Here is a 21,188-nt window from a genome sequence, read left to right as displayed (position 1 = left end):
TCCTTCTTTACCCTTTGAGTCTGGAGGACAGGGGCAAATAAGGGCTTGTCTCTGCGGGGTGGTTGCAGGGCTACTGTTACATCAAGGGCAGCCTTGTGTTTGGAGGAGGGGGCTGTCACCCAGTGAAGCTTACTGAGTTCCTGAAACGTCCCAGGCTTTTTTCACAGTGCATATAGACCAGTGTGCTCCAGATCTGTCCCCCTAACACCACCTCTTTCTCTTTTCCAGGGATAGGACCTGTCCTTGGCTTGGTTTTTGTCCCACTGATCGGATCCGCCAGCGACCACTGGCACAGCAGCTATGGCCGAAGGCGACCTTTCATCTGGATGCTTTGTCTGGGAGTCTTGCTGAGCCTCTTTGTTATCCCACATGCCAGCAGGCTGGCCAGCCTGTTTGCCCTCAACACTCGGCCGCTGGAGATTGCCTTCCTCATCCTGGGCATCGGGTTACTGGATTTCTGCGGCCAGGTCTGCTTTACTCCACTGGAGGCCCTGCTCTCAGACCTCTTCCAGGAGCCAGACAACTGCCGCCAGGCCTTCTCCATGTACGCCTTCATGATCAGCTTGGGGGGCTGCATCGGCTACCTGCTTCCAGCCATTGACTGGGGTGGCAGCTTTCTGGCCCCGTACCTGGGAGGGCAGGAGACCTGCCTCTTCAGCCTCCTTGCCATCATTTTCCTCGGCTGTGTGCTGGCCACGCTCTTTGTGACAGAGGAGGCAGCCACCCAGGCAGATGTTCTGGATGGCCCCGCGCTGAAGGACGTTCCCCTTAAGTCCTCACCTCCTGCCTGCTGCTCTTGCCAGGTCTCCAGGAGCTCATGTCTGCTGCAGGCCAGGCACATGATGCAGGCCCTGAGAAACCTTTGCACACTGGTGCCACGGCTTCACAGCCTCTACTGCCGCATCCCCAAGGTCATCCGGCGCCTGTTCGTGGCCGAGCTCTGCAGCTGGATGGCACTCATGACTTTCATGCTGTTCTACACAGACTTTGTTGGGGAAGGGCTGTACCACGGCGTCCCCAGAGCCAAGCCAGGCACGGATGCCAGACGCCACTATGATGAAGGTGAGAAGTAAACCAGCTGCTCTGAGGCTGCAGCTCCTGTTACCTTGGACAGGAGCGTTTAGTAGGAGCTAGGAATGGGCTCAGCTTTGCTAGTAATGCAAAAAAAAAGTTACAGGAAACTAGACTTTCTGAAGATGGATCAGGAAAAAACATGTCCCCGTGGCCCTCAGAGCATTGCACAGAGGACCAAATAGGGAAATGCCTCTTTCTTCTCCAAGCTACCCAGAACAGAACTAGATCTGGCAGTGCAGCCCTGGCCTGGGGCTGAATTGTTAAGTGGCAGAACGGTCTGGCAGGTTGCATGCTGAACAGGATATATCCGGCTCTGTCTGCAAGCTGTGGTTACCGCTGCCAGCTCCTTTCACTGCTCTTCCCTCCTTTTTAAATGAGGTGTGATGATGCTCCCCATCTCTTGGAGAGCAGGGGCTGGAAAGCCTGGACACATTCAGTAGCAGTGAGGTGGGCTTTGCTGCATCTGCCTTTCATGCTGCTGTGAGATTCCCTTCTCACATCTGTATCTGGGGAGCCCTTGAGCAGCTTCCCCAGTTCTCACCCCTGTGTCCAGTGCTTTCTGATAGCACTTGCCACTAGAGTCTATAGCTGCCATGTCCGCATCATGGGATACTGCTCACTGCAGCACGTTACCTGCTTACTGTTATTGCCTGCTGTCCCATTTTTGCTGCTGTATTGTGCCAGAGCCTTGACTCACTGCCTAGCCCTTCTTTTCCTCTCTCTGATCTAAGTCTTTTATTCTTGGAGGCACCTACCTGGCCCTCCTCCTCCAGCTGTATATCTTGCCCTCTGAGTTTTCCACTCACTGCCTCCGGGAGCTCTGCAGTAAACTGCCTCTTTGTGCTGAGTGTCTGTTTAACTTTGAGGGAGCTTAATTATTATTTAACACTTGCACTGTATAGCTTCTAGCAGGTCAGGACTCCATTGTGCTAGCTGTCATAGAAACATGTGTTGAGTAATGATCCTCGCTGCAAAGAGTTAATGGGTTTAATTCCCTGAAATCTGATAGATCTTTGCAAAGGGTAAGGTCCGGATTGCTACCGGATACTGCAGTCATTTAGTGGATGTTGTATACTTTACTTTGGCTTAAGCACAATCCCTTGTTTCTTTTGTTCTGTTGCTGGTTTTCACATCAGATAACAACAGATCCTGGTTCACGAGCAGGTGACAGATCCTGGGCCAAGAGTAGGAAGGTGCAAACAACGACCTCCAAAGACGAGAATGGCATTCCTATTCCTATCTCCTGTTGCCCCTCTGGTTAGACTGGGGTGCCCAGGAGCACGTGTAGGAAATACTCGCTGCTGGTGGAGGGTGGGAGCTGCAGTCTGGCTGGTGCGACCCCGCGGTATGTTAGGGGATGCTGCTCTGCTTCCTGACCCAGCCATGTTGTTGTCAGGGCTGTTTGTAGCTGTGCCACACTCTGCGTGGACTGTACTGAGTTGGGCACCGAAGGAGAGGGAAGGAGGCCCAAAGGTGTTTGGCTGGGTGAAGCCTGGATGCAGTCAGGGCAGTGTCTGTCACCACCTCTGCTTACCTGCAGGTGTCCGGATGGGTAGTTTGGGCCTCTTCCTGCAATGCATCACATCCATCTTCTTTTCGACAATCATGGACCGGATGGTGAAGCAGTTTGGGACGCGGGCGGTCTACCTGGCCAGCGTGGTGTTCTTCCCCGTGGCTGCCTTCGTCATGTGCCTCTCCCACAGTGTCATTGTTGTTACCATCTCAGCTGCTCTGACGGGCTTCACCTTCTCTGCACTCCAGATCCTGCCATACACACTGGCATCACTGTATCATCACGAAAAACAGGTAGGGACCTGCTCCATAGGGCTGTGTGCCAGGTAGCTGTGAGGACAGCTTGGCCAGCCTCTTTTGCCACTTGTAGCTGGTACAGTCAGTTCAGCCCATGGAAGAGAAACACATGCCTGTGTGTAAAGGTTTTGCACTTGTGCCTCTTCTCTCCAGGCTGTGTCTTCTCTGAAGATTCATCTGAAATGGGGGAGATAAGAGAGTTCAGCATCTCCTTCCTTAGGCATCCCCTGCTCACAACAAGCATTACACAATTTTAAAAAGTAGGGAGTGGGTAGGATGGGAGAAATCAGCTAGGACTGATGTACCAAAAGGGATCTCCTATGTTCCTCTGTGTTCTGCATATTTTTAGGGAAACTGGTGCAGGTTAATTATACCTATGTGCATTTTGTAACCAAGTCACATCTGCAGCACTGCCAACCTGAGGTGCTAAAAAACTCAAGAATTTTCAGCCCTTAGAGGTCCTGCTTTCCAATTTTTGTCCATAGCGTGAAGATCAGTAAAATGAAAACTGAGGTTCTTCCTATTCCCCTAGCTCCAAGAAAAATAAACGTTGTGAAACTTTTGACACCAAAACAAAAGCTAGTAATCCTGTCCCGCAGATGTTATCCTTGTGGAGAAGTCCTAGGAGGTTCCTGAGTTGCACACTGGATTAATAGGAGTTTCTCTTGTGCTGCAAATGCAAAATTAATTTGTGGTTTGAGAGCAGCTCTTTCATCCCAATGGCAGGCGGTTCACTGTGCAGTGAAATAAGTAGGAGTTTTTACCACAGGCATCCAGATGTTCACATTGAACAAATACTTCTGACCAACCCATCCCAATTTGCACCAGGCACCCTGTCAAAATAGGGGTACAAGGGAGTGTTCTGCTTTGCAAAAACTTCAGTTTGGCTGGGATCTCCCATGGACATACTATCAACAGAATGAAAACCAAACTCCACAGGCTGAGAATGTGAAGGCCACACGCCCAACTGTTTGCCAAAGGCTTGACGGGGAAACACTCTTAGTACAGTGAGGTGTGGGGTGTAGCTGGGTTTGGTGTCTCTGTTGCCCTAATTTGAAAGTTCCTTCTTCCTTTACCAACTACTTTGCAGCAGGCTGCAGGGAGACCCCACAAGAAGTAGTCTCTAAAATGCCTTTTGGAGAAAATTCTCCATCTGCCCCATTTCTGTTCTCTTCTTTTTTCTTAACTGTTGAAATCTGTCATCATTTTTGTTTGCCTTCCCTCGTTCCTGCTTCTTCTCTTCCCTCTCTTTTTTTACTTTTTTTTTAACTTTAAACACTCCTCCCGAAGCGAATCGGCAGAAGGGGCATCCAAAGTGGCTGTTGCTTCCACTCTGTGCGGGATCGTTGGCAAAAGCCTGCAAGGCCACCTCAGCTGGAGCTCCTTGATTTGCACAGGCTGTGTAAGTCGCTCTGTTCTCCTGCATGCCCTCTCCTCTTCGCATGGCCACTAACCCTTGTCTAGAATGGGAGGAAAAGATCTGCATGTTCTAACAGTGGCTGAAAGTTTGGTAGAGGTGAGATGCATGGTGGGCATTCACACCTTCTGTAGGAGATTAGGGAGAGCTAGGTTCCTCATTCCCACCACTCCCCATCAACTATAGAGGGAGATGAAGCTGTTGACTGAGACACCAGTGACTCATGTGGTTCTATCCTGTGTTACAAGGGGTGATTTTAAAGCATAAATTCTCACTAAGCTCATTCCTGTGAGTGTTTAAGTCATTCTCTCTAGATTTAAATTAATTCTCCACACTAGGTATTCAAACACCCCTGCCAGAACTCATACCTCTGAAGTCCTAGCCTGGATCAGTATAGAAACCAAGAAAATGTGGCGCAGGCCTTCAGGGCAGCTGAGCAGGCTTCTGGGAACATCAGTGTCAAATATGAAGGGCTGGAACTGTGGGGGATAGCCTAGTTTGGCTCACACAATGCCCTTTCTCTGCTGGGTTTTGAGTTGCTTTGAAGTCTGATGGCAACAGGAGACACGTGGGAGGATTTTTAAGCTCCACATAAAATAAGTGACGGTCCTGGATTGATGCATTTAAGCGTAAATTCATGAGCCTAGGCAGAATTGAGGAGTTGAAAGGTATAGTGAGCAGCTGAGCAGAGCCCAGGTAAAGCTTTTGGAAGATGATTGCTATTTAGCGAAGCTCTTCTCATCTGGTTTCTCTTCTCCGATTGAATCTGAAACTGTTTGTGCTACAGATCCGCAGCCATGGCCTGGGGCAGCATGAACAGAGACTGGCTGGTGCTGACATACACTAGGGCAGGGCTGGGTGTAGCTGGGTGGGTGCCAAGATTGCGGAAAGCTTTGGGATGGCCTGCAACAGATCTGGAGTGCCCACACTCCTGCACCAGCGGTTCCCTCCAGTTAGTCTGTGTCTGGGTCCCACCTGCAAAAGGGAGGATAGTTCAGGCAAGCCCCTCTGAGCCCTGCAGCTGGGTAGAGTGCTCTCTGTTCTCAACCAGGTGCTATTTTTTCCCTTTTATTTTCTTTGTTTGTTCAATCTCACCATGCGGATAATGGATTAACGTGTCCTTCGTTATCTGCTCTACCCCATGCAGACCAGTGGTTATGCATAATTGCAAATGCCCTGGAGTTTTAAAGCTGGAGCTCTGCAGCGTTTTCACTGCCTGCACATGACTGCCCATTATTTGTTGGCGTTAACATGGAGAGCTGTTTGATCCAAATATTCTGTGTGAATACTGCTCGAGTGAGCCGTGCCCCAGAGATCTCACAGCTTGAGCAGAGCAAGGCAAAAAAGGGTGAGAAGAAAAAGATTTTTCTTTCCCCTGCCCCCCTTTTCTAGCCCGAGTGAGGAGGCTCAGGTCAGGCAGATGAAGCAACTCAGTTGAGGTCATGCATGCAGGGTCTGTTGCAGAGCTGAGAAAAGAGCTCTTTCCTGAGTTCCCAGCACTGTGCCATCTCAGCTGGTGTCACTTTTTAAGTATTCCAGATACTAAGAAGTGGCCGTGGATCCAGGGCTCTGAACTGTTTGTCTGCTCTTTGGGCTCTTCTGCGGGAAGGTTTTGGGTTCCCAGTCAGCCGCTTTATAAACACTTCTCTTTGCACCGGAGTGGACTATCTGGCTTTGTGATACATCCAAAGTGGGCTCTGGCCCTTCAGTCCTGTCCTGCCAGTGTGCATCAGCTGATTTCAGGGTGGGGTGAGCTGTAGTTGGTGCCCAGATTCCCCTGGCACCCAGTGAGGAGGTGACAACCCAGGGCTCAGTGCAAAATGTCCCCAGGCAGAGCCTGGGCTGGCTTTGGGCTGCAGCAGCCTGCTGAGCCCCACAGCTTCAACACAACAAAGGCACCACTTGGCCAGATTCCCCTGGTGAGTCAGGGTTGCTTTGAATCCCATGCCAGTCGGGAAAAGCCAGGCTAGCTCCTGGAGGCCATCTCACGTGGGCCAGGCTCACTGCAGGCACTCCCCACCTCTAACAGCCTGACCCAACGCACGCAAAGCACAGAGTGGTTTTGCTCTCTTGCACAAAAAATGGGGCCCCCTCTGCCCCCCACCTTGCTTGCTGGGCTCCACCCGACCGACTCATTCCTCACGTGCCCTCCTTCTTTCCCCTAGGTATTTTTGCATAAATATAAGAGCGAAGAGGAGGAAGACGCAGCTCGACTGGAGAAGAAATCAGCCTTCTCTAAAGGCCACCTTCCCAGCCAGAAGCTGCCTTACCAGAATGGACATGCTGGGAGCCTCTTCTCTTCTTCCTCTCCCTCCTCCTCTCCTCCAGCCGCCGGCTCGGCTCTGTGCGTCAGCTCCTCCTGCGACGTCTCGCTCATGATGATGGTGGGAGAACCGGACTCAGTGGCTCCTGGCCGAGGGATCTGCCTGGACCTGGCTATTTTGGACAGTGCTTTCCTCCTTTCTCAGGTTGTCCCCTCCCTCTTCATGGGGTCCATCGTCCAGTTTACGCAGTCAGTGACTGCCTACATGGTGTCAGCTGCTGGCTTTGGCCTGGTAGCCATTTACTTTGCGACCAAAGTTGTCTTTGATAAGAGTGACATGGCGAAGTGTTCAGTGTGATGTGGAAGGCACAAGGGCAGCACGCGGGTGCCTGCATGTGACAAAACGAGATGTGCGTTGTTCACATGGCCCTTTTGCGCGAAGCCTTGTGTGGCACCTGCTGTCCCCATGCTGTTGCTGTAGCCCTGGAGGGTAGTTCTGGGGCTGGGGACAGGAGAGGTGCCGCAGGGCTAATCTCAGGTGTAAATAGGAGGCATCGGGGCATTGTGATTCGGGCCATCAGTGCTTTCCAAAGGTGCCTTTATGAAAAGAAAGGGCTGCACAGCCACCACCAAAGGAGGTTATACAGGGGGGAGAAAGGAAATGGACTTTTCTTTTAATAACGGGTCATGTTTCTGAGCAGGAGAGGCAGTAGTATGGGGAGGGAAGAAATCATTGGCTCTCGTGTTTTCCAGTTACAGCTGTATCCTCTTCCCCTGCTTGTTGTAGTTTTACTCAACTTCTTGAGCAATACTTCTGCAAATAGGACACTGGGAGGAGATCTACTTGGAAAAAAAAAGATGGGTGGCTAAGGTTTGGCCATGGAGCAAAGGGGGTGCATATGGGTGCGTGCATGCTTCCGTCCTTCCCCACCTCTGTTCTGACTGGGAGAAACCATTTAGGAGAAAAGTTACAATGTCTCATTTTGGAAAAACAAATAACGTTTCATTAGGACCAATTCCAAAAGGTGACTTATCTTTTACCTATGTACCAGATTGCATCAGATGGAAAGGACTTCTTAATTTTGTTTTTTAAATGATTGTTTTTAGCTTTCCTCACACAATTGTCAGTAACTCTGACCTCTCACTCCTCAGCACTCAGAACTGCCGCCTGCTCTCTCCCCTAACAGATCTAGACTGTTGTGCCTCTTCCACACGTGGCCCCTAAAAGATGCTGCCATATCACAAGGAAAATCTATTCTCAGAGGGTTTTCAGTCCTGTGACAATGAAGTGGAACATAAGAGCTCTCCTGCAAGACTACCTGGGAACAAGTATACCCGGCCTGAGGAAGCTGGAGGAATTGCTTGTTCACTGACAGCTAGTTGAACTCAGCAGCAGTCACTGCTGTAGTAGGTACCTGGAGTTGGTCACTGGCTGTGTCTGTTTTCCCTCAAAGATGCATCCCGGATAAAGCAACCTTCTAGACCAGACTCTTCTTTCCAGACAGAAAGGCTTTCGGCTGTGCTTGCAGGCTGGCAGGAGTGCACCTTGCAGAGCAGACTGCATCCCAGTACCCAGCACAGTGGCTGAGTTAACACATTGCCAGCATGCCCTGAGAGGCTGCTGGAAGCAGCATTGTAAACAGGAGGTGGGTAGGATGAAATGTTCCTACAGCCACTCTGGCAGCTGCTTACAGAGTAGGGTAAGCCTAGTTCTTGGTGTGCTGGGCAAAAGAAGGAGCAGGACAGAAGCTCTTGATGCTGTTTGTGCCTGTGGTTTGCTGATCTGGATTACGTATTTACTATGTTATGCTTCTTTGGGCTTTTATTTATTTATTTTATTTTATTTCCAGGCAGGAGTCAAGATTCTTACTGAGGAACAGCGTAAACACAGTTACCTGTAAGAGTAAGGCAAAATGCCTCTTGCTTCCGTAGCACTGAGACCAAATGCTCATGGATTGTTCAGATTGTTTAGCTCCCAGGTGCGAGTCACCTTCCACTGGCAGAAGAGTGGCTGCAGCTGTGTGTCCTTCTGGCCAGTACCATTCTCCATACGAGTGGACCAGCTGGAATAATTCCGCTGGTGGCAGATTTCTACCACTCGAAGACTACCCATATACCAAGTAGGAGTCAAGGTCCTGTCCCACAGTCAGCACTTAGACTTTGAAATGATCCAAACTCTGCCTACAATGCGTAGAGGAAGGCATGAATTGGGCCTTTGGAGGCTAGGCTGTGAGTACGCAGAAGTTGTTCAACAGTCCTTAACTTTGGCTGGTCTAAACAAAGTGTTTGTGACTAATTTTCTGCGGAGGTGTGTGGGCAGTGAGATGCACTTGTGAGGTTCGGCTGAAGGGCAAAATGTTGCTATTTTTGCAAGGTCTTGTCAGACTATTCCTTGGCATGGAAGCATGGTTACTCCCCTGCTGTCTGCAGACGGGTCCTGAGAGGGCTTCTCCTAAGTTTTTTCAATATTTCTTTCCCGTAAAGGGTCACTGTTTTTGTTTTATTTCTTCTCAAATTATATGCCTACCAGCCTCCCTTTCCCACAACAAGGTTTGTGTGCTGAAATGCAGCTGTTTTGGGGATGGATTTGGCAGCTGCTTAACCACCTACGGAAACAGTTTTTCGTCTGTACTTCCTACCCTGGTCTCTGTCCACTTAAGACTTCAGGAGGAAGTCTCTGAGGCAAAATGTTATTGCCAAAGGTGGGGTGTTTCTTGGATGAATGCTCCTAGTGATCAGTAACCTCTGACCCAAGATTTTTCAAACAGGTTCCTACCTGAGTGCTGAAGAATCCTTTATTTTTATTTTTTCTTATGTAAAATGTGGGGAACGTTCACACATGGAGGCTGCTACGATGCTAAGTGCTTTTGATAAATGAGCCATTTGTTTACGTGCCTAAGGAGTACTTCCACACCAAACTTCAGGTGTACGGGTTTGATGATAAAGGCCTTGAATGCTTCATTACAGACATCCAAGTGATAAAGCAGCGGGCTGGAGGGGGAGGCAGCCTTGTTTTATAGTGTCCTTTGGTTTGGAACATGAAAGAACAAGATGCTGCAGTTCTTGATCCATAACTTGTATCTGTCCCTCAGGAGGAGAAGACTTACCCCAAATGACCAGCCCTCCATCTGCTGAGGTGGCTTTGGTGCAGCTATAGCCCAGCTGTAGCTGGTGGACACTCGTAGGTTTGGGCTCATGGCACCTACAGCAGGCTCTGTGTCTTGGCTGAGCTGGAGGGCTTGGGAGTAGTTGGTGCAGGCTGGGTCTCAGCCCTGTCCTTCACTGACGGATCAAGTGTGCCTTCAGCCTCCCTATTCTCCCATCTCCTTCATTGCACTGGTTCACGGACTTGGCACCCAGATCTCCTCAGCAAGTCTGGCATCTGCATCCAGAGTGCTGGCTCTGATCTCACTCGTCCTAGGAGAGGGCAGGCTGGGTTTGTCCAGTTTTCTCATAATTCAGGCATGCTTCTGGGGAGGTGCCTGCCTTTACTTCATTTATGTTCATAAAAGACTGCTGAGCGACTGAACTTGTGGCTCTGCAGCCAGCTGCTCTTGCTCCTTGCTGCTGCATCCCAGACGAGCACCCATCGTCTTGCTTTGGCCTGACCTGTGACTTGGCTGATAACAGAGCTCATTCTCTGGAGCTCTCCGATCTAGCTGGAGGGACACGACCTAGTCTGAACCAGGGGCTCCTTATCCACTTGTCCTCTGGCTGCACTGCTCTTGTTTTAGCCAGTTCAGCAAGTATGAGAAGAACTACTTGATTATCCACCAAGAAACTCTGATTTCTCCCTTCCCCCGGCACCCTTCTTCCCATTTCTCCATCTGGAGTGAAACCCAGCAAATTCAGTAATTGCTCCTTTCCTTCTTACCCTCCTGTTACACCAGGAGAAGATTTGGCCTATTTGCCCTGAGAGCGTGGCTGTTTGCAGAAGGAGAGGAGGGCTGTAGGAGACTGCCACATGCAGTCAGGTCCTGGGTGGGTGGTGGTCAGTTGGGGAACAAGGGGAGCAGCTTTCTGCGCAAAAGTTCAGCGGGGAGGGAAGACAAGGCAGCAGTCTGAGAGGAGAATGGGGAGAGATCAGGGCGAGGGAGCAGGGGGAAGAGGGGGTTCAGGGGAAATCTGGGGTTTGTAGCAATGTGAGGGACTGGTATGGGACATTGGCTGGAACTGGGCTGGCTCTGCCCTGGTCGTGGGCCTTTGGCACTACGCTGCCCTGGCAGTGGGTGGGAGCGTGCCCCTCGTGGCCTTGCCCTGTCCACAAAGCACTTCATAACCCTTCATGCTTGCTACCTCGTGCCAGCACGATCCCAGCCGCGTCGTGAGAGCTGGCTGCGTAGTCTGAGCTGGGGTCCCGAGTTGGGCTGTCGGCAGCTGCCTTCCCCAAACCCCTAAGGGATGTTGGGCTTGCTGTCACTGCAGTGGCCCTGTCCGTGTGCTCTGTTATTACCAAAAGCCTTTCTTCCTAGTTCAGGCTGTCTCTGGGGCTGACAGGAGAGGGATTTTCCAGAGTGTCTGTTGAGAAGCTCCTTTCTTTGTAAGATTGTCCTTTCTGGCTAACCCGGTGTGCTTCTGCTAAGAACAGCTTCCCTGTGTTGGGATCAGACATAGACCGGCAAGGGACACAGGCATGTTCTAGTGAAGGTAAGTGCATCCCTTAGATGCTGTTACTGATATAACCTGTGTGAACATAGAAATCTCTCTAGGACTTGATTATACTGTCCAATGAACAGGTATCGGTACAAGCTCTCCAGAGGCGGTTACCGTGAGTTTTTCTGTTTCGGGTAGTAGGTGCGCTTCTGCTTTCTTCTCACGGGTGAATCCTGCTGCGCCTCTCCTTTCCTTTTGTGAGATGGGGGTGTTGAGGTGGGGAGCGGAGGGGAGAAGGGGGGATGTCTTTTTAATGTGAGACGATTGCGAATCTCTAGGTTAGGGAAGGATGTGTGGACGCTGTTTTTTCTTTCGAGATCATATCCTGTCTGCGAGATGTTCGTGTTTTATTTATTCAGTAGAGTAAATATTTTGTATACGATGTAAGAGGAAGGCTATTATAAATTTTTATCAAAAGGAGGAAATAAAAGCTGTTTAAATGGGACGACCGTGTGTGTCGCGAAACGGACGGCGGCGCGGCGCGCGCCCTGCGCCGGCGGGGGGCGCCACCGCGGGGCCGTGGGCGGGGCCGTGGGCGGGGCCGTGGGCGGGGCCGACGGGGCGGGGTCTTCCCACCCGCAGCGCTCCCTCCGCCCGGGCCGCTCTGGGTCCGGTACCGAGCATCGGGCTGCGGTCCTGCACCCTCCGGACACCAAACCGTGTGCTGAGGGTGGGATCTCGGAGCGTCGGTCACCCGGGGAAGGGGCTGGCTCTGTTTCCGACCCTCGTCTGCAGGGAGGAGGCGGAGAGGGAGGTGCAGAGCCGCCTGCTGTTACCTGTGACTCGCTTTAACGTTGTTCCTTGTGGATCCCTGGCGTGAACATCCCGCTTACCCCACTAGGTGCTGTACAAACCTAGAGGAAGAACTGCTCCCTCTTGTTATCCCCGGTAATTTTGTGACGTGGTGTAAATGGAAGCCATTTGTGTTCGAACCCCGCAGTATCACAGTAGGTAGTACCCGAGGATTTTGAAGAGCTAAGACTTTCTCTGTCCCTGCAAGGAATTTTAAGTATTGTCAGCACTTAGGTTAAAGACTGTGAAGCTGAGACACAGGGTAAGTGACACCCAGGGGCACAGGAGCGAGTCGGGGGAATAGCTATGGGTTGCCCTTTCCAAATGATGAAGCCCCTTCACTGTTGGGGGTTTTTTTTGTTTTGGTTTGGTTTTTCAAATGTGAGGCCTTACTCTGGTCCGGGACTTTTTGTTCAGGCTCAAAATCTCATGCTGCTTACAAAGCAGGGAAACTCTGCACTCACCTCCTTGGGTTGATGGGGCTCGCTGTGGTAGATAAGAGAAACTCTCTTTTCCTATAGGGGCACTGCCTGCCTCAGAATTGTCCTTCTGCTTGGAAATATTTAACCCCAAACCACTGTCACCATCAAACCCTGTAAGTGGTTTGAGAGAGCAGAGGCAAACACGACTCCTCTCTCCGATCAGTGTGTTTGCCCTGTGCGTGGGGCAGCACACTGTCATTTTTGTTACTCTCATGCTTTTTTCCGTCACAGGGTGCGTGGCTCCTGTGATGCCGGAAGGAACACCAGGCATTTTAGAGTGACCACCGTGAGCCTGGAAAGCCACTGCTGCTGGCAGAGGATCGCTCCCGGGCGGCCTGCGAGTCCGCTCCTCTGCGGGGTTCGGTGGGGCGCAGCCTATGCTGTCAAAGGCAGCCCCAAGGCCACCCTCAAGCTCAGCCTTGCCAGGACTCTCTCTGGAAGCCACAAGCTGCCTGCAAAGCCACCGTGAGGGCAGAAGACCTCATGCACCTCCTTATCACAGCAGCAGCATCTGAACACTATGGCCCTGCCAAAACTATTCCTCCTGAAACGAGAACCTGTATCCGAACGGACGCCAGCAGCAGCCGTGGCTGCTGCTACCTGCTAGGACTCGACTTTTTTTTCCCCGAAACGTTGGAGAAATCCGGACTGTTCCCAGCGTAAATTATCAGGGAGAGGAAACAACGGCAAACTGCAGCGGGGTCCGAGGCAGCTCCTCAAGGACCGGCTCCAGCAGTCGGGACGAGGCAGCAGAGCCGGGACAACCCGAATCCGGGCGGCCCGCCTCGTCCTCCCCGATCCGGGGGTTTATCGGAGCCGCCCCACCGGGCAGCCAGCTCAGCCCGGTGCGGGGCCGGGCCGGGCCGGGCACTGGCCGCCAATGGGACCGGCTACCGGAGCCGAGCCCTCGGCGGGGCGGGGCGGGCCGGGAGCCGCCCCCGCGCTGCGGGAGCCGCCGTGCCGGTATGGACCGGAGCCGGGTAAGGGGGAGCGGGGGGCTCGGCGGGGGCAGGGGGGGCAGCTCTCCCCGGGGGGCTGCCCGCAGCGGCGGAGGGGCGGCTCGGCGGGGGCGAGGTCGGCCTGGGGCGGGTTTTCTTTTTTTTTTTTTTATTTATTTTTTAATTTTTTTTCTCCCCCGCCCGACCCGGGGGGGATGAAGGGAGTCACCGGGCCAGACTCGGTCTCCTCGGCCCCGGGGGTTTCCAGCCTGTTCCTGGCTCTGCTCCCCGCAGTGGGGTTTGGGGAGAAGAAGTTGAGCCAGGCTGGCTTGTCCTTGGCCGGGTCGAAGCGTGGGGCACCCCCCTTTATCGCTGAGGGATCTGCTACACGTGGCACTGGCTGTAAGTGTCTGGCTTATTTAGCATGTTGGAGTTGTCCTGAAAGGCTTCGTGCGTCCAGGTTTTTGCACGGACGCTGTGAATGTAATTCACGGCTCTGAAGAGGTTACAGGTGTTTGTTCGTGTTGTTCAGTCACGAGAGGAGAGTCATAACCCTCGGCTGAGTTCCCAGCTCCTGCTTGTTGGCTGACCTTGGGCAAATTACTTTCTATGTGCTCAAACTGCATATCTGCTGATTTCATGCAGTAATTGAGTGCTCTTAGGGAATTGAAAAACTATAGGAATAGAAATGCAAAGTGAAGCTTGAAAACGACATTGACCTTGTCTTTCGGTATGCTTCACTGAAGGCCAAAGTCAGGTCTCCATTTTCTTGCAGTAGCTTATCTGGGATGACAGCACTGTTGACGTGCATTTTGCAAAAATGCCTTGGGTTGATGAGGCACTGACATCTGTGACAGGTATCTACAAAGTCTGTTAGTAATGGAGCATGCCACCAGGTTACACATTTCCCCTTAGCACCGCTCTGCAAGGTAGAATGTTACTATTGCCCCCACTTAGACGGGAAACTGAGGACCAGAGCACTCCAGCAACTACCCCAAGTTTGCATGAGAAGTCTGCAGCAGAGCAGGAGACCCTGCTCGGATCTCCTTAGTCCCAAGCCAGCAGCTTAACCACCAGACCTTCCTGCCCTCTGGTTGTGCTTTTCTTTGTGTTGTTAGTTCAACAGAACTGTTCACTCTGAATTTGCAAGATATGTACTAAATGAGGCTCCTGAGCTAAGGAGTTTATAGTTTAATTCAGTTGTCCTGGGGGCACACTGAAGGGATGGAGACTTCCTGAGCTGCTCTGCAAGGAGACCTTGTTGGAAAATCAGGTTTTAAGACTTTCTGGAAGAGGTAAACAGAAGTGTTTTGTAGCCAGAGGGGGAAGGCTTTTCTAGCCTCTGAAGCTTGTAGAAAGAGGAGACGAGTCAGAGAAGCGGAGATCAGAAAGAGATCATAAAATTGGTGTGGAGGAAGGAGTGGAACTGGGTGCTGCCTTGAAGGTGATGGTTCAGAGCGTGAATTTGTGTTGTGATGAAAACTTGAAGCCTGAAGGTTGAGATTGGCCCAAACACCTTTCTTACCTCACGTGTGAGCAGTGATAGTCTCTGCTCATCATGACTTGTTGATGCAGAGTTGTGCTGGAGACAGACTGTGGGCAGCACTGCAAATGGCCCTGAGCAATGTGGCATCTTGCTCTTCGCAGGTTTTGAACAATGTGGGGATTATTTCTTCTTAAGGGGAAGAGCCTTTATATCACATCCAGACTGCTTCTCAAAAATTCCCTTTCCGAGCTCTCAGGAAGCAGTGATAACAAGGACTGGATTGACTGGTTTGCAGCTCTGCAGAAATCTCATGGATTTACTCACTTATTCTGGAAAAGGTTCATAGGGGACTTTGGTATAGGTTGTCTTTATCTTGGAAACTCACTTGCTGCATGAAATGTAAACAGTAGAAAGATCCTGCCTTCTTGGGTGGTTTAGGTGTTGCAGGAGGAGGATGCAGCCTGGAGGCTGCCCTTTTGCAGGGGCAGGGACAGTGTGTGGCCGCTCAGGCACTGTGCTCACAACCCCACGAGCCACACAGCAGGGCCTGTGTGGTTTGATGTATTGAATCGTGGGAGAGCAGTCACCTTCTGCACACCACACAGGTCTAACCTGGAGATATTGTGATCTTTCTCACCTGTTTTGAAACGTGGTGTTGGTGTCCTCAAGGGCCCTGTGAGCTGACCCCAGACTGTCTGTGATGCTTTCTGGAGGTGTGACTGAGCTGGGGCAGACCTGCCTGAACTGGTTTTAAACTCACTTGTTCAGGCACCGATAGCCAGTGTAACCACAGCAGCGTGGTTGCTGGTGAATGCTCACCAGAGCCCCAAGCAGTCTGGCAGCAGGCACTCTCATAGCTGTCTTGTTATCTGTTGCCAAACTAGTTAGCTTTACTCCAGCCGTGATAGGTCTGCGTCAGGTTGTGGTTGTACCAACGTTTGCAGTGTGGAGAAACCAGCACCCTCTCTTGGATCTCAATTAACTCCTAGTTGTAAGCCACAAGTCATCCTCTCTGCCATCTAGCAGCCCATACCTGCCCTCTGGCGTAGCGGGAAGAGGGATGAAGTGTTTCATTGCGTATTTTTACCTTAATAAACTCCCCAGAGAAGTTTGCTTCTGGGGGGAATCTAGCTCTTTGCAGCCTATTGGCGTCCTGCATAGGAAAATGGTTAGCACGTGGTTTTTGAGCAACAGACTCTGTAAAAACAAAGGCCACTGACTAGTTTTGATGTTTTCTTTCTAAGGCACAGTCCATTTTATTCAAAGGTTGAGGTTTTCTTGTTTGTTTTTTAATTTGGAAATAACCTTGGTGGTGTTCCCTTGCAGATGAACCAAGACTTCCCCAGCCTCAGGAGCCCCAGCTGAGCTCTTACAGAGGCTTCTGATCCAGCCGAGCCAAGAGCTTTGTGTGGGTAGAGGACGTGAGTCAACAAATGGTCTCTGTGAGTTGCCAGGAGCTGCTACCCTCCTTGACCAGCTCTTCCCTCCTCGAAAGCTTTGCGAGCGCTCTGCAACGCAGCATGCCACCATCCCTTCTGCCGGGACACGGCAGCGGGAGGGCGTCCGGCCACCCAGAAGGCTCTGGCCATCTCCTTGCAGGCAGCACCAGCCACCCTGAAGGCACCCTCCTCCCCCTGGCCGGTGCAAAGGGGGAAGACACAAAACCCCAAATTTGCGAGGCTCACCTCAGGCTGCCTGACTTCTGCAGCAGCCTCTCCCAGGACTTCACTCCCACCCTGGAGGAGATTGAGGAGTTCCTAAGGGAGAAGGCCGAGTTCCTCAAAGATGAAGAAAGCGAGCTTCACCCAGCTGGAGGGAAAGTCGAGTTCATATCTGAGATCAGCTTAGGTAGCTCTGGGGGACAGCCTGTCTCCAGTGTGGTTCAAGAAGACGATGTCTCAAACGCTGCTCAGCCTGGAGGGACAGCTGATGGTAGTGACCAGGCAGCAGCCGCTGGGAGCATTCCTGTCGTCCTCCAAATCCAGCCTCTCCAGATGGACAGCGGCAGCCCGCTAGCACAGAGTGCTACCGGTGGTGTCAGGGTGGCCCAGCTGGTTATCAGCTTGCAGGGCCAAAACTTGTCCCTCCTCCCTCAGGTCCAGCCCCCTGTGACCATCACGGACCAAAAGTATGTCAAAATTGCCCCCCTGCCAGTCTCCATGAGGCCAGGGGTGCCGGGGGATGTGCAAGAGGTGGAGGCAAACCCCAAGTATCAGAAAGCCCCCCCTTCTCTCGTCCGCATCCATAAGTGCTCGCACCCGGGCTGCGGCAAGATGTACACCAAGAGTTCCCACCTCAAGGCTCACTTTCGTCGGCACACCGGCGAGAAACCCTACACTTGTGCTTGGCCCAACTGTGGCTGGCGGTAAGTGGGAGCTGCGGGACTCTGTGCAAATGGGTGTCTGCACCAAAGGCCTGCCGTTGCTTGCCAAGATGCAGGAGAGATCTTGGCTGGTGAAAATCCAGGATAAAATCACAAGTTTTCTTTCCTGAGTGAATTATAGGTGAGAGCTGGAAGGAGGCCTGGAGGAGTAAAGTTTGTTGAGCGCTTTGGGTAGTTTTCACTCAGTCCAAAAGTGCTGAAACCTCCAGCTGGGGAAGCATAGCTGACACTCTCCCAAACACCCCAAATCCCCCTTGAACTGGATGCCTAAACACCCTCTGGCAATACAGCTTTTCCAAGCGATGTTGTAATTTTACAAGCTTTCTCTGTCTAGTTCAGGATCATTTCTGCAGTTGGGCTACAAAAATGGCTTTTCCCATTAATACTTGTCCCAGGAAATAGGAGTCTCACTGCTTCCTCAGGAGCCAGTGCGTAGTTCTGTGTTTAATGTTTAGCAACCCTTTGCTTTCTCTTGCTGTTTGCCTGCCCTGGCTGCTTGTATCCTTCAGACACCTGTGGGCCTGTAGCGTATCTCCATGTTGCATTTACTTTTGTTTGCTCTGCGCATGATGACGGTTGTCATTTTCTTTCATCTGTGTTCCCTAAATTAACCCTGCTTTTTAATCTTGCTGCACTTCTCTGATTATTTTTCTGCTGTGGTGTTCTCTTCCTGGTACCGTGTACCTGTCCTGGGGGGCAGGATGCTCAGTACAGCCTTTGGCAAGAAGGGCTGATAGTCCTCAGGTCTTGCATAGCACTTTTCATCAGCAGATCTCAAAGCGTATCACAAAGAAAACTGGTGCTGGCAGCACTGAGCTTTCCTCGTTTCTTATGCAATGCTTTGGCATACATTCGCTGCCTTGTTTCCCCGGATGGTGTGTTATGGCTTCTGTCTCAGGGTGGTGAAACTCTGGAAGGTATGAGACTAGATCTGAATTTCGGGACTCCCTCTTGCCAAGCTGCTGTCCCTTTGCTATCAGCAGTTGGCTGTCCTTCCACTTCACCTAGAACCGCAGTACAGGTTTATAGGCATTGGCTCCTTTTGTAGTACCAACCAGTACTGCTAAACCCTCCTGCACCTGATGCTCAGACCCAGGGGACTGAGGAACGGGACAATGGCAACCACACAAGCATCACTTTTCCCTCTGGGAAGGAGGAAGGGGATGGTGCTAGCCTGTACGATAGCATCCTGCAGGCTGTCCACTGAACTGCTGTGTTCTGCTTCACTTGCTGCCCTGCCCTCCCCCTCCATGGGAGCAGTTATACTATCGAGTGATGTACTCGGCTGGGGTTCTCCAGGCCATGCTCTCTTTTCTAGATATGGCCCTAACTGCAAATATATATGTCATTTTTCCTGGCCCTGCTTTCTATGAGGAGCTGAGACCTCGGAACTCGCTTCTCGCAATAAAGCTGGAAAAGAAGTCAGTGGTTTGCACAGAAGACCTGAGGATGGCCTTGGGACACATTTTGTTTTTGCAGAGCCTTTTGTGAGCAGCCACAGTATTTACTGTACCAGGTGTGAGCTTGAAATCCTATCGCTGGGAGTCTGGGGTTACATCTGAAGCTCCCTGCTTTGTGCTTCTTTGCGTGGGCATGTTTCAGCCAGATGGAAAAACCCTTCCGTCCTAATACTCCTACCATCTGTGTTGGCTCCGTGGAGGCAGAACAGGAGTAAATCCTGTCCAGTCCTCCTCTCCAGCACTCCCCTGACACTCGGACATGCAAAGCATACTGAAGTCACACCAGCTCCCAGGCCTTGTTGAGATCTTTGAGGTGGCACTCATAAAACACCTGCGGACCAACTCGCTGCAGGTGCCCCCAGGTCTGGATCTGTGTGTGCCAGGTGGAAGAAAGGGTGCAGAAGAATTAAGTGGGACATGCACGTGGTTAAAGGGACTTTCCAGGCTGTTCAGCCGATCTGCTCCAGATGTGCAAATTGCACAGACAAGCAGTCAGAACACTGGGTATTCCTGTGGTCCTTGTTACTGCATCCTCAGAACAGCAGTCAACTTGCTTCAGCATGGAAACCTCTGCTGCTGTGCTCCAGGCCGGGTGCGTTTGCTTTTCCTCCCTTGTGCTTGGTATTTAAACCAGCTCACAGGCAGCTTCTCTCTCCCCAGCTCCCAATCCAGCCCAGGCTGACAGTGAAAACTCGCTGCCATTCTGAGAAACAAGGGGATGCTCAGAGTTTGCAGGGAGAACCCATGCTCTCTCAGGAAAAACAAACCTCCTCTCAACAGTGATGCTCTTCTTGGCTAGATGTGGGAGTTATAGTAAAGCCTTTCCACCCGGGGTCCTGAACCGTGTCCTTTAGTCACTGCCAGCTCAGGCTGATGCCCCGAAAAGCAATTTCTCTCACCATCTGGCCTAGGGGCTGTCAGCCCCCAAAAGGTTTCAGCAAGTTGAAAACAAATGAAGGAAGTAGGTGGACAGTGTTCTTTAAGAGCAGTGGAAAGAAATTAAGATCTCAGTGGGTGGGTGAATTCTTTTTCTCTTTCCTATCTCTAAATCACCCCTTGGAGGGGTTTATTCCTTTCCATTCCTCCAGCAGGAGCCTGGGGTACCTGTGCCTCACTGGGAGATTGGATGGAGCAGAGCAGAAGCGACCTGCCTAGGGTCACCCCAAGAGGCTGGGGCAGAGACAGACCTCAGCCTCCCACGTGCCGGGGTCCTCATGTTCCCTGTCCTGTCTAGCAGTGAAGGCTGGATCCACCATGCTTCCCTTCTCCTGCAGGTTTTCCCGGTCGGATGAGCTCTCCCGTCACAAGCGCTCCCACTCTGGTGTCAAGCCGTACCAGTGTGCCGCCTGCGAGAAGAAGTTTGCCCGCAGTGACCATTTAGCCAAACACGTGAAGATCCACCGGGGCCAGCCTTACGGCCAGCGGACGCTTCAGGGCAGCAGCAGAAATTAAGTCTCGCTGCTCATCCTTGCGAGGCTGAGTCCAGGAGGCCCTGAAGCCAGGCAAACAATGCAAAAACCACTACACTAATGAAAAGGGGGAAATGACTCTGACGAATTATAGGAGATCCAGCGTTATACCTCTATTCAAGGATGACCTGGATTCATTCACAGCCTGTTTCTGGTAGTACTGTCCCTCTCTCAAATATAGGTGATGGAAACCTAAGTTAATTCCGGGTGAGCGTGTGTATGTAAGGGAGTGGGGGCTGGGGTAGGGGACAGCTTTACAAGATCCCTTTGCACAGCTTGTAGGTGTCACCTGCCTGCTGCAGCGTGACAGGCAAGAACTGGCTTACAGCTCTCCATCCCCACTGTGGGGCATCCCCTGGGCTGCTGCAGCTGCGAGTCACACCGGCATCGCAAGGCTCTGGGTCAGCAGCATTTCGGAGACAGCCAGAGAAGATTTGTTCTGGCTGGACTTGCTCAGAAACCCACGTGCGTGAGCCCATCTGGCCCGATGGCAGCCAGGCAGAACCGTGGATGGACGGGGCGGGTGTTTGCGTGTTGTGCAGCAGCTGCGGAGGCTGAAGGCAGACGTTGGGGACAGCTTTTCCAGTGTGGTTGAGATGGTGGTTGTGTTGTCCCTAACTCTGCTTTTCTGTGTTGGTGGTTTTTCACCTGACTGGTATCGGGCACGCTGGCGTCCTTGGGGAGCATGACGTTGCGGCTACGGTTTAAAGGGGGTGGGAAACGCATCTGTTCAGCTCGCTCAATGGTGCGTGTTGAAATGGGATCACGAGAAACGTAAGCAGCACCAGCAAAGTCCTTTTTTACAGACTGTGGCATGAAAGAACAGCAGTATGGAGAGACACCAACATGTATGGACCCACAGAAGAGCTGTGCGCTCTGGTCAGGGGGAGCAATGCAGCTCACAGGTTGCTGACGTCCTTTTTGTATTTGACTTCTGGTTAATTAAAGGCCAACTCCTTGCC

At 51.8% G+C, this 21,188-nt stretch overlaps 2 protein-coding genes across 8 annotated transcripts in view; both read left to right on the top strand.

Moving 5' to 3' along the window:
• The window catches only part of SLC45A3 (solute carrier family 45 member 3), a 31,628-nt gene extending 19,967 nt beyond the window's left edge, over nt 1-11,661 (top strand). For 6 of the 7 annotated variants that reach the window (XM_052815168.1, XM_052815166.1, XM_052815167.1 and 3 more), the window contains 3 exons: nt 229-1,062; nt 2,615-2,880; nt 6,466-11,661. In XM_052815168.1, the coding sequence (XP_052671128.1) occupies nt 229-1,062; nt 2,615-2,880; nt 6,466-6,921 (1,556 nt within the window). In that variant the 3' untranslated portion in view covers nt 6,922-11,661. Of the gene's footprint in view, nt 1-228; nt 1,063-2,614; nt 2,881-4,173; nt 4,286-6,465 lie in introns of all 7 variants that reach the window. The other variant, XM_052815173.1, reaches the window with a different exon arrangement.
• Nucleotides 11,662-12,372: 711 nt separating this feature from the next.
• Nucleotides 12,373-20,427, top strand: LOC128154677 (Krueppel-like factor 15). Its single transcript, XM_052815639.1, has 3 exons — nt 12,373-13,470; nt 16,241-17,279; nt 20,032-20,427. The coding sequence occupies exons 2-3, from the start codon at nt 16,348-16,350 to the stop codon at nt 20,207-20,209; spliced, it is 1,110 nt and encodes a 369-aa protein (XP_052671599.1). The 5' UTR covers nt 12,373-13,470; nt 16,241-16,347; the 3' UTR covers nt 20,210-20,427.
• The last annotated feature ends 761 nt before the right edge of the window (nt 20,428-21,188 follow it).

Source organism: Harpia harpyja, chromosome 19, assembly GCF_026419915.1.
Source record: "Harpia harpyja isolate bHarHar1 chromosome 19, bHarHar1 primary haplotype, whole genome shotgun sequence".
In the NCBI taxonomy this organism is placed as follows: domain Eukaryota; kingdom Metazoa; phylum Chordata; class Aves; order Accipitriformes; family Accipitridae; genus Harpia; species Harpia harpyja.
This window is presented reverse-complemented; position numbering and strand designations above follow the sequence as displayed.